The sequence below is a fragment of the Polyodon spathula genome, chromosome 4, assembly GCF_017654505.1.
Source record: "Polyodon spathula isolate WHYD16114869_AA chromosome 4, ASM1765450v1, whole genome shotgun sequence".
Taxonomy (NCBI): Eukaryota; Metazoa; Chordata; class Actinopteri; order Acipenseriformes; family Polyodontidae; genus Polyodon; species Polyodon spathula.
The window spans coordinates 48,601,920-48,615,556 of NC_054537.1; the positions used below are offsets into that span (position 1 = coordinate 48,601,920).

Here is a 13,637-nt window from a genome sequence, read left to right on the forward strand (position 1 = left end):
TATGGAAATTCCATAGTTTTAACATGATAGCCTTCTTAAATATACAATAGGGCTTATATTAACCAATTGCATGTCTTTTGAAACAAAATGATATATGAGTTAGACAAACAATGAGTAATTAAAATTTAGGGTATTTGAAAAAGTAAGTGAACCCCTGGTTTTATCAGTGCAATTAAGGGGATAATTAGAATCAGGTGTTTAAATAATTAGGTAAATCTTCAGGTGTGAGTTTGGGAGGCCCAACCCTGTATAAAGATCAAAAACTATGAGTTTGGTTTTCACCAACATGTTTTGTGGAAACACATCATGCCACGATCAAAAGAAATCTCTGAGGACCTCAGAAAAACAGTTATTGATGCTCATCAGTCTAGAAAGGGTTACAAAACCATTTCTAAGTATTTGGGGCTCCACCAATCCACTGTCAGTCAGTCTACAAATGGAGAAAGTTTAAGACCACAGTCACTCTACCAAAATCTCTTCAAGAACAAATCGGAAAATCATCAACAAAGTCACAAAGAACCCCAGAGTAACATCCAAGGATATGCAGGCCACTCTCGCCTTGGCTAATGTGAGTGTTCATGACTCAACTATCAGAAAAAGAGTGAACAAGAATGGTGTTCACGGAAGCGTAGCCAGGAGGAAACTCTCTGCTCTCTTATAAAACATTAATGCCCATCTGAAGTTCGCCAAAGAACACACAGATGATCCAAAAGACTTCTATGAACAATGTTCTCTGGACAGACGAGTCAAAGATAGAACTTTTTGGCCTCAATGAGAAAAGCTATGCTTGGCAAAAACGTTCGAACAGAGGAACCTCATTCCAACCATCAAGCATGGTGGTGTGAGAGTGATGGTTTGGGGCTGCTTTTCTGCCTCAGGACCTGGACAGCTTGCCATCATTTACACAGCCATGAATTCTGCATTGTATCAGAAGATTCTAGATGAGAATGTCAGGCCATCTGTCTGTGAGTGGGTCATGCAGCAAGACAATGATCCTAAACATACAAGCAGATTTACAAAAGAATGGCTGCAGAAGAAGAAATTCCGCATTTTAGAATGGCCTAATCAAAGTCTGGACCTAAACCCCATCGAAATGTTGTGGCAGGACCTGAAGCGAGCTGTCCATGCAAGGAAGCCCTCAAATGTGACCGAGTTGAAGCAGTTCTGTAAGGAGGAATGGGCCAAAACTCCTCAGAGACTGAGATTGACCAGCAGTTACAGGAAACGTTTAGTTGAAGTCACTGCTACTCAAAGGGATGCCACCAGTTACTGAATCTAAAGGTTCACACATTGATATTGAACGTTGAATCATTTGAGGATAAATAAATGTTGAAAAAGTATCATGTTTTGTGTCATTTGTTTAATCAGGTTATCTTTATCTATTATTAGGACTTAGATTAAGATCTAATTACATTTTAGGTTTGCAATATGTGAAAATCCTAAGGGGTTCACAAACTTTCTCAGCACTGTGTGTGTGTGTGTGTGTGTATATATATATATATATATATATATATATATATATATATATATATATATATATATATATATATACACACATACACACACACAAAGTGCCTTGCAAAAGTATTCAGACCCCTGACCAATTCTCTCATATTACCAAATTTCAAATGGTACATTGAAATTTCCTTCTGTTTGATATTTTATTTTTAAACACTGAAACTCAGAATCAATTACTGTAAGGTGACATTGGTTTTATGTTGGGAAATATTTTTAAGAAAAATAAAAAACTGAAATATCTTGCTTGCATAAGTATCAACCCCTGTGCTGTGGAAGCTCCCAGTTTGCACCGATGAAAGAAATTGCCCTAACAAGGACACAATTACCTTACCATTGGCCTCCACCTGTGAACCATTAAAGTTGCTGTCACATTTTCTGGATAAAAACCCCACTGTTGAAGGATCATTGGTAAGGCTGTGAATCTTAAGGAAAATGAAGCCAAAGAGCATTCTACATAAGTTAGAGATAAAGTAATACAATTGCATAGATTAGGGAAAGGGTACAAAATAATATCCAAGTGTTTGGATATCCCAGTGAGCACAGTTGGATCAATAATCAGGAAGTGGAAGCTGCATCACACCACCCAGGCACTGCCAAGAAAAGGCCGTCCCTCAAAACTCAGCGCTCAAACAAGAAGGAGACTTGTGAGAGAAGCCCCAGAGAGGCAAACAATCACTTTGAAGGAACTACAGAGTTCAGTGGCTGGGAGTGGAGTAATGGTGCACCAGTCAACCATATCAAGAGCTCTGCATAACACTGACCTGTATGGGAGGGTGGCAAGAAAGAAACAGTTACTCAAAAAGTACCATCTGAAAGCACGTCTTGAGTTTACCAGAAAGCATGAGAGCAACCCAGCTGCGATGTGGGAAAAGGTTTTGTGGTCAGATGAGACCAAGATAGAGCTTTTTGGCCATAACTCAAAGTGCTATGTGTGGCGCAAACCTAACACTGCCCATGCCTCAAGATACACCATCCCTACAGTGAAGTATGGTGGTGTCAGCATCATGCTGTGGGGATGCTTCTCATCAGCAGGGACTGGGCATCTTGTTACAATTGAAGGAAGAATGGATGGAGCAAAATACAGGAAAATACTGCAAGAAAATCTGCTTCAGTCCGCTAAAAAACTGAAGCTTGGGAGGAAATTCACCTTTCAGCAAGACAATAATCCCAAGCACAAGGCTAAAGCAACACTGGAGTGGCTCAAGAACAAAAAGGTGAATGTCCTACAGTGGCCCAGTCAAAGTCCTGATCTCAATCCCATTGAGAATCTGTGGCACTATTTGAAAAGTGTCTTCCAGCCAACCTGAACAACCTGGAGAAAATCTGCCAAGAAGAATGGGCCAAAATCACTCTGACACTGTGTGAAAAGCTGGTACATACTTACCTCAAAATACTTAAAGCTGTTATTGCAGCGAAGGGTGGCTCTACCAAATATTAATGTGTGGGGGTTGAATACTTATGCAAGCAAGATATTTCAGCTTTTTTATTTTTCTTAAAAATACTTCCCAACATAAAACCAATGTCACCTTACAGGTGAAAAATTGGGGTGTTCTAAAACTTTGGACCGGTAGTGTGTGTGTGTGTGTGTGTGTGTGTGTGTGTGTGTGTGTGTGTGTGTGTATATATATATATATATATATATATATATATATATATATATATATATATATATATATATATATATATATATATATATATATTGTGTGTGGGACATTGTGTGGGACATGGACTAATTAATGAAACTGCTCTGTCTTAGGGAAAGTGCCCCTTGGTTCCTGGCAGGAATACTGAAGTGAAGATGACCAAGGTTAGGAGGGGTGCATCTGGACTGGGTGAGGCTGTGAAGAGACCGCAAAACTGCAAACACTGGCGGTTTGGTGCAAGGAAAACATAAAATATAGTAGATGTCAACAAGTCCCAACTGCAACAACAAGACGTTGGACAAAACAAAGCAGACAAATGACAAATCTCAAAGCTCTGCAAGTTAAAAAGGTGAGGTACACAAGTAACCTCATGAAAGTATCTACTCAGCAGAGTGAAACTAAAACAGTATCCAGCAAAACTAAACATTTTGCGCTCCACATCGAATGCCAAACAAGGTGCTGTCACTGCTAATTGAAGCTGCAACTCCAGGACTCTGCCTAAAACAAATAATGCAGTAGGGTCTATAACACTACATACAATTTTGTATAACAGTATTTGTTCTAATGGAAATTAAACTATATCAGCTTTGAGAGATAGATGTTTGAGTCCTAAGTAAGGAAAGCTACTGGAACGCTACCAGTACTACTTTCTGCAGCTGTATGTTAAAATCACATCTTCAAGCTCTTTTTCCCAGGAAGCAATAAAGAAAATGTTACTCAAAAGGTTTTGCATTAAACAGATAATAAAAATAAATAATGTAATGCATGCTACATCACCTTTTCTCTCTACATATACCACAAGGCATTTATCTGTTTTTTAGGTTTTCTCCATTTCTCTGTGTATTTTAAGCTCATTCTTTCTGTGCTTCCTGACTCTCTGCTGCCAGTATTGTACTGCACAGTATTTCACTTCAGACACTTTTGCGATTTCTAGGCTGCGGTCCACAACAATCCAATCATGTCCTCAATCTCATAGTAGGTTGTCTAGGCCTTTATTTAATGTTAAGTTAAAGAAAGCTCTCAGTTTGCATGGCTTACTTTTTGGTAGCTTTATACTTCCTAGGTCAGTCTGAACAGTCACTTACAACCTCCTGATTATTGTTATAACTAAGGCTACATGTTAGCCTGCTACCATACTGACCTGCAATGCTGCTTCTGCCTCTTCCAAAGCAGGTCTTGCTGCTTCCAGCTTCTCCTCGGCCACAGCTTTGTCTGCCTCAATCTCATCGACAATAGCCTGGGCCTTGTCCTTTACTTTTTGAACCTGCATTTTCACCTTCTCGGCAGCCTGGGCCTTCACTGTCACTTCCTGTAAGACCTCGTCAGCCTTCCTGGAAGCAACTGCAAGGTCCTTTTCCTTAACAGCCAGCTCCTTAGAAAGTTGGCTCACAGACACCTCTGCTTCCATCAGCTTGGCAAGACCTAAGGTGAATAAGCAGCAGTGTAGCTTAGGCCTATGACTTTGAGCAGTTACTGTGATATTGACCCTACATGTTTTTAAAGACCTGTATAAGCTCCACAGCCCATGGGCTTGAGTTTGGGACCTACACTAATAAAGTGTGCAATGCTGTGTGATGGTTTTACTTGAAACACTTCACCCACTTTGATCTATTGGATTTTACAAATAAAATAACAAATCAGATCAAAAATATCAACCTTGTAAAATCTAAATCAACAAAGACCAGATGTTTTAAGGTTTAACTGCTGTAATACTGAATACTTAACTACCACCTTACAACTCAGCTATACCAGAGAATTACTAGTGGAAATGTGGCTAAAATGTTCATCACTGACATATACCATCATTGTTGTCTACCAAATAATGTTCAATTCTTCATAGAGTAGAAGCTTATGTACTGAAAAACAGTAGACATAGTGCTACTCCAGTCGAATTTAACTTGGTGTATGATGTTTATAGAAACTGTTACCTCAGTTTAAACCTTCCCTTTAATTCCTTCAACAAAAAATATAACATAAATATAAATATAACATTAAAAAAACCACTGCTACGTTTCCACAGAATAAGGGTAAAACATAATTAAAAGTTACTTCAGAATTACTCATACCTGTCTTCATGCGTTCAGACAGCATTCCTACGTGGGCAATCTTCTCTGAATAGATGATTTTGTAGCCAGCTATGAAGGACAGGTAAGATTTGGGGGTGACGTATGTCTGCCGACGGAAACGCTCGAAGTATTCAACACACTTTTCTGCCACCAGGTCTTGGAAAGTGCCCATGGTGCTCACTACATTCTGCTTTACCTCCTCAGAGCACTCAATCTTGTAGGAGCTCAGGAAGTGCTGGGCCACAGCCACCAGGGCATCTCTTGGCCAGCGCTGAAACCAGTCCATTGTACAGCCAGAAATTAGGCCTGGAAACTTGAGGGCACGGGTGCGGAATTTCTCACCCACAGGGGAGAAGCAGAGCACCACATGGAGATTGCTGCGCACTCGGGACAGGAAGTAGTCATAGAGGTTCTCAGCAGTGGGCGGTCGCCTCGGGTATTCTTTTTTCATAACAGAGATGAGGTCCTGGGTGATCTCATCAACCTCGTCTCTGGCAAACAGGTTAGAGACCTCACCAGAAGCCAGCACATTGTTCATGTACTCAAGGAAGGACTCGTCTTTAATCTCATTGTCTGTGAAGATAAAGGTGATACCTTTCCCCCTCTGGCCAGCTGTGCGGTACAACTGCTTCAGGTCATCCATGAGATTGCTCGTATTGTATGTCCTAAAAATAGAAAATGGAAATTATTGCAGTGTCTGAGTGGAATTAATAAACAGTACATTCTAAAAGTAAAATCTCTGTACTATAGCGATGATGACGACATGCTCATATAATTAACATCCCAAAGGTAATGTCTTGGTCTTTAGCAGTTATCCAATAATTTTAATGATTCAATAAACCCTCCTGTACCATGTCTCTAATTAAACGATCTTTCAGCTAATCAGGGCGCATGTTTCGTCTTCTGTATTCCAAGACACATTATGGAGAACCCCTATTCATTACATCAATCAGACCAGTTTCAGTTATTACCATGCTGTATTCTCCATATCACCACATTAAAAAAAAATGACACCTGAGGCATATCCCAGAATGTCAGTTAACTGTAATGTCAATTTAAAACAATGACATCATAATCAGCAACCTCTCTCAGCCACTTATTGGTATTCCCTTTATCAACTTTTAACTCTTTTCAATGAAAATGGCAATGCACTAAATAAATTGGTAATAATTAAAAAAACAAATATAGCTGTATTTTTAACTCATTTATTAATAATAACAAAACAAGTACATAATAGAGTTATAGGATAGAGAACATCTGTGTATGGGTAATATTGACACTCAAAGCACCTAAACGGACCTCGTCTTTCAGCCTTGGTCTGTACACATTCCACCATACACCGACGTTTGCCATCCTATAACCCAATAATTGACCATGTTGTGAAACCTGGTATTCTGAGATGCAATATCTATTGCTTGGAATAGTCATAATTTTAATCCCCAACAATTGCACCACATTCCTGTAGGTTTGTTTAGTTTGTTCTAAAGCAGGTTTAGTTTTGAAAAAAAAAAAACATATATTGGCAATTTACAAACATCAATCTACTTTTTATATAGTTTGAATATGTCTAAATATATTTCAAACAAAAAGTTTTATGTTCATAAAGTAGAGAACAGCTACTACTTAAATACTTATGGCTACCCTGGATACAAGTTAGCAAATTCAGCAGGAGCATCATTAGAAAGCATTTGAACTGCTGGTACCAAGAGACCCAACATTTTAGAGAGGATGACATTCCTAATCTGGGGACTTCGCAAAGATTCAGCTTTTGCACATCTGGCAGGTGTTCTGGTATGGATACACAATACTGTAGAGTAAAGGTGAAAACATGCTTTCAAAATCCCCTGCTATTCTGCATCTCAGCTACAGTCATCTGCACAATGGTGTCAGAGAAGGCATGATGATCTTCCCTGCAGGAAAGGTAACTCATCTAATTTTAGGATTTTACCGTGTTAGTGTTATTTGAAAACTCTCATATCCAGCGATGAAGGAAGCTAGTCTGGTCAAACTCTGCTTTCCAGAGCCGCCCACTCCAACAAGCAAAGCATTCCCTTGTGGAGTGCGAATGACACGGGAGATCTTCACCAAATGAATCATTGCATCCTACACAAACAAAGCAGAAATTAAAAGAAAGTAAAAATAATTTAGTGAAGGTTGAACCAACTTGTAACCTTGACTGCTGCTGCCATGATCTTTTTCTTACTTGGTTTGTGAATTGGGAATGCCAGCATAGTTCAGAGCACAAAGAATTTTTCTTTTCGGGTATTTTATATTTTTTATTTATTTAAGAATTTAAAATGCTGGTGCTCATGAAAGTTGAAGGACAATACAATTGCACAGTGGTGGCAGGCACATGAAAAGAAAAAGCTCATACCTGACCTGAAAAACCTCTGCCACTGTCAAGCAGAAACTGAGAATTTTGTGGTTGGTTTCTATTGTGGAGCCATGCACACCGAGGGCTCGAGATTAGATATTTGTAATCTGAAACAGATTTGTACTCATGCCTCCAAATGTTGTAACTATTTTCAGTATGCAACTCATACTGGCATGAAGAGTGAAGGCCATCTTCCTTACTGTCCTATACCAGGGTATATGCATTAATGAAAAATATCACATGATTAAGTGACTGGGAAAGTTGCTTTATATAAACATACTGTAATTAACTTGTTTCTGTTCTCAATGTGAGCAGAGAAGACTAAAAGAGCTCAGATTGCCTTAGGTAACAGAATACCCTGAGATGTTGAGCATTTTTTGTGATTAGTCAGTAGGTAGAGATGCCATGCACAGGTGTGTGGTTAGAGGAAGTTACAACAAATTATATTCCATGAAGAATCATGCAAACTGGACTCAAAAAACATGTCCTGGAAAACATGGAGAGTAAAAGTAAAAGCATCAAGGGCTTTCTGGCAGTTCACTTCTGCTCATCTAACGCACTACCATCCCTCACATTTCACAGCATTGCTGGGGTCTCCAAAGACATCACAGGGCAAGTTAACCACATTAAATATGCAGAAAAACAGCTAGAAAGGGTAATATCTGTGGAATACAGGGCAGACAGAAGTGAGGTTGAAGGCTGAGGAATAAAAGGCACTCCCACCTTTCTGGAGACAGTACATTTATGGGAAGATGTTAAAGTGAGGATAATGGTAGAATGATTTAAATTGTAAAATCCAGATATTACAGGCTGGCTGGTTGTTTCTTCTCCTGGGAATATACATGCAGTTTAAAAGGATGTTACTATTGTATGCTCATACAGTATTTGTTCTAAAGGCTATATCTAAGAAGGTCACAATAAACCAAAATTCATCTTTTACTTGCTTTTGAAGACAAAACACAGCCGTTTTTGTAGGAATTTAAGTGGCTATTTGATATTACATTATTCATAACAGTGGGTCCTGATTGAAATGTAATGTTAATGTCACCAATTAGGCAAACGGAACATTATCTTCTTGGATGTAGTTGACATACTGAAGATGTGTTCATTCAATCCCAATTAATATTGCTCCACATAATGAGCAGTAATGTGACTGGTGGCTGTTACAAAACCAGAGGGGGTACATCTGTGTATTATAATCACCCCGCACCCCCACTCCTCAAGTACCACTCTTTATGATTATTAAATAGATGTTAGTGTATGGTAATGATATGGAATACTGTGTATTGGCTGTTGCCAGTTAAGGTTGATCTAGCATGTAGATATATTTTTCACTGGTATAAGCTTAATGCAGACATAAGGTTGGGAGAATGTGGTCTGCAAGATTACATTATGGGATGTGTAATACTGTATATGTTTAATGCTGCCACAATTCAAACATGATATATTATTATTATTATTATTAGTAGTAGTAGTAGTAGTCATAGTAGTAGTAGTAGTAGTAGTATTACTATTAGAAATCACATATGAGAGATCAGTCAATCACAGAGCAGCATTTCCAAACATTCTTATACCTCTTGTGTATAAGTGTCATCCCGTGCATAGAATTCTCAGTATTTTAAAAATAAAACGTACTAAATAAAAACATTCTTAAATGGAAAATCTGTTATTAACTTCAACCTTTGTTTTAATTTGGATAAACTGGTCAGTAGCTTTTCCAAAGAAAATATGACAGAAATTGTAGAATTAGAAAAGCAACTAATCAAATCTGACCCACCTACTAAGGAATAATCGTTTTCCAACACTAAGACGTCACCCAGAATAGCCAAGGCTTTTTCAAATTCCACAAAAAAATGAAAAATAGGATGACATCTGATACATGAACGTTTTATTGCCAGTTTGATGAAAACAATCTCCGTAGAAGCTGCTTTCTCTACATATACACCAACCACTATGCTCGTGCCACTTGTTGCCAAGTTTTAAGTGATGCTGGAGTTGAAGACAGGCACTAGCATGTAAGTGTGCTGAAGCATCATTAGTAACTAAAGAGAAGAAAAAGTTGCTCTGATTTGGTGTAGGAAAGGTATTACTAGCATTGCTGTCACAGCAGGGAGGACTTGTTCCTGAAAACTTGCGCGAGGAAATGTATTTATTTCCCTTTTTTGCATTTCATCTCTGTTTGTCGCGTAATGCTTGAGACTGAGTTCACTCTTATGTCCAGTAACTGAAATATAAATGTTATTTCAGTTTCTGGACATAAGAGCGAACTCAGTCTCAAGCATTACGCGACTAGCAGAGATGAAATGCAAAAAAGGGAAATAAATACATTTCTTCACGTGACAGAGATGAAATGCAAAAAAGGGAAATAAATACATTTCTCATGCAAGTTTTCAGGAACAAGTCCTCCCTGCTGTGACAGCAATGCTAGTAATACCTTTCCTACACCAAATCAGAGCAACTGTTTCTTCTCTTTAGTTACTAATGACGCTTCAGCACACTTACATGCTAGTGCTGCAAGCTTTACAGGATGGACATTTGCTTTTAATAAATAGTTTCATCACGTTTAACTAGACAAAACGGCGCAGACCAGCTACTGTAGGTCAGTTACGGTTGATTCTGGACCATACCATTATTAGACAGGGAAAAGGGGGCTTGAATGTTATATTTAATGAAAATAAGTTATTTTCACTGTAAAGACACTTGTGTCTAATCATTATGTGTGTGATTTATAATAAGTTAATACGCTGTGTGGAGGGTGTCTCTTATTGTATAAGAGACATCATCTCACACAGTTTGTGCAGCCAGAACCGCTCAGCTTCGCTTTATACAAATAACACAATAACAGACACACTTACACAATAAGAGACACACTTACACAATAAGAGACATACTTCACATTAAAGAACCCAGTTCCTGCCACATTGCTCATAACCTCTTCCTAACAGGTGGCATTAGGTACAATGTTCAGTCTACTTGAGGTTAGGATAGGACGTTCAATGCCACATGAGGTTAAGATGAGCTTACTACAAACTCTCAAGGAAATAGTATATCGATTACCTTGAAAAACACCAGATCCATCGCTGTACCTCTAACAGCCTCACTGTACTGTTGCATGAACACCACCAGACGCTCTGACAGGCTCTCAAAGGAGGGGATAGGCTCGTAGATTTTAGGGGCATCCAGCTCAGCATCATCAGGCTCATCACCTGTGGCTTCAGGGGCATCTCTTAAAAAGTCAACAAAATAGGCTTCTTTATGTGCACTCTCTATGATTGATGACCCATGATCCTCACTGGCGATCTGGATGGAAAAGGGAAGCAGGGGAGCCAACAAATAGTGAAATATGGCACCAGTAATGTCACTTGACCCAATGTTTGGTATCTATCACATTATGCACCATGTATCTCTGAGGAAATGGGTAATTTTCGTACTTAATGAATTCACTTTATACCTAGAAAAAGGGAACGAGAATGTAGAGACTAAAACACGGATGCTGGTATACCTGCAATGTAGAACTAGGACAGTCATAAACTGCTATATAATTCTTTACATGATACATAACAAATGGCAACTTTAGCAACATGCAAAGTGCTCTAAACACTGAACAGGCTGTCTTTGTATATACACTGTATTAGAAAATGCATTTTTTGAAAAAAGACAGCAGCTGTTTCTTGGGTAGAAAAATCGAATGGTCATATTTCAAAACAAATTATATTTACCAATAGGTTTGAAACAAATTCAAAAGGGTGTCTGGGACCCCAAGGGTCACTGACCTTTGGTTAATTTTTAAATGGCTTGACATGAAAATTACACCACAATCATGATTCCAAGCACTAACAAGAACTTTGCGTGTGTTTGTGCTTCTTACGTCCTTCAGGCTTTCTTTATTCATAAGGCATAAACATCATATGCAGTCAACTGTCGGTGTCTGCCTTGCTAATCTGAAGATCACACCTCTGGCCATGTTCATTATTTTAGTCGTGGTGGTAAGTTACTTTTTTCATCACTTAACTTCAGGCCTTACTGAAAAGCATGTACTGCTTAGAATAAACACAATGATTTAATGTAATCTTATTCTGTGTTGAACGTATACCTTTCAATGCAATAAGATTTTACACCATTCAACACAGTTTTTTCCTGTAATCTTTGGGATACATGACAATGCTCATTTCCTGAAATAAATAAGAATTGTAATTTATGTTGTAAACCTCAATATTAAATTTCAACAAGATGTTTAAAAACAGCAGATTTACAAAGTACAGTTACTTTAGTCATTCATAGGACTTTTTGCACGGGGTGGGAGTTGAATGGGTTGTACAGTCACCTTGAACATGGTTTGCTCAAACCATTCTTTGTCCTTGTGGTTGGTGAACCTGTCAGCAATGACACGGGAACACTCATGCTTAAATAGAGCAACCAGGACCTCTGCATTCTGGCAGACTTCTGCAGTGACAGTCAGGATTCCCTGCCAGATACGGCTCAGGTCACGAAGGTTGAAGATGTAGTGGAACTTAGCAGGTGTTGGCAGCATCTACCAAAAAAGATCAGAAGTTATCATCAGAACAGCATACTCTAGGGCAGCTTTAACTGAGAGGCTAAAGTATAATTGCTGAGCATTGCTTTTTCATGTTTGAATATACTTTCAGTTTAAATTAGATTAAAAAAAGCAACAATAAAAAAACTAAAATGTATGCATGTAGTCAAATCTGCTCATGCGGCCACCTTTATTTAGAGACCACTTGGTGTAAGTGACAACTTTAAATTCCTGCCAGTGATATTTGTGCTTTTATTTAACTGCATTAAGCGACCACCTGTCTAACGCGACCAGCGACCACAATTCTCTTACCCAGCAATGGACTCAAACCTGTATTAAGCACCCTTACACAGGGCTACTGTTAAAAGAAAAATATGGTTTTAAATGGTACTTCCTAAATTCAGAGGAATACGGTCACCATTTAAGTTGCCTTGTCAAAAGAAACAAGAGCACGCTCTTGTAAAGAAAGAGAGAAAATGTGGAGAAATGAAAGGTCCTCCCTAGATGACAGAATTAAAGTTATTAAACTTGTAAGATGGCAAGTGCTAGAAAAACTGCTGAAAAATTCGGAAGATGCAGATACAACATTTTGAAACGGAAAGAACTAGGGCTTGAAGTTTTCGGTTTTTATTTTTGTTCAAGTGACCGTGTTTTGAGCCGATTCAATATCTTAATTAAACTGTTAATTACTAAACAAAGTCGCTTCTTTTTACCTTGATGTCCTGATTGACTTGTTGATTCTGTTTCACCTTAATCACTTCCCCAGATGCTACTTTAACTTGCATTTCAAACTTGCATTTGCCTGGGAACTAGGAAGCTTCCAATGTGTCTGTTTCATGTTGTTCTTTCCGCTAATTTAATAGAATGTTCTCTTAAAGGCAAACCGTTAAAAGGAAAATAAACACCAAAAAATTCAAGCCATACTTACAAGAGTATAAAAACAATGTGCTCAGTAATCGAAAAATAACTTATGCTTGTGCTGCCGTTGGTTTCAGGATGCAATGAATCAACACATACCTGAAAGGCAGACACAGGCATTGAAATTTGCAAAGGATTTAAAACATTGTGTGTGACCTGAGACAGGCCACTATTAGACTGTCCCTTGAGTGAGTGGTCTCTTAACACAGTTTTGACTGTATATATATATATATATATATATATATATATATATATATATATATATAATATAATATATATATATATATATATAAAGCAGAAGGTTGCTTGAACTGTCTGAGCGGGAGCTAAGAAACGTTATACAAACCTGAACGTTTTCCTGTTGAGCAGAGGTAATGGAAGTAAAGTGGTAGGACATTGCTGCAAGGCAGTTAAAACTACTATTTTGTGTTTTTCTGTTGATTTTGTACAAGACCCTGCTACCAGTTTGTTTTGTTTATCTCGTCTTTATTTGTTTTCTTTCGTTGAGGCAGAGCAGCTGTTAAAAAAGACTTTCTTTTTTAAATCTTTATTGACCGTTCCTCTGTGTGCACCCGTCATATATA

The 13,637-nt window shown here is 38.3% G+C and overlaps 1 protein-coding gene across 1 annotated transcript in view; it reads right to left on the reverse strand.

The window, feature by feature from the left end:
- Positions 1-13,637, reverse strand: part of dnah5l (dynein, axonemal, heavy chain 5 like) — a 300,816-nt gene that overhangs the window by 122,139 nt on the left and 165,040 nt on the right. Inside the window, exons 54-58 of the mRNA XM_041248036.1 lie at positions 11,926-12,132; positions 10,659-10,901; positions 7,176-7,330; positions 5,228-5,892; positions 4,303-4,583 (exon numbers count right to left, since the gene is read on the reverse strand). Coding sequence (XP_041103970.1) covers positions 4,303-4,583; positions 5,228-5,892; positions 7,176-7,330; positions 10,659-10,901; positions 11,926-12,132 — 1,551 coding nt within the window. The remainder of the gene's footprint in view (positions 1-4,302; positions 4,584-5,227; positions 5,893-7,175; positions 7,331-10,658; positions 10,902-11,925; positions 12,133-13,637) is intronic.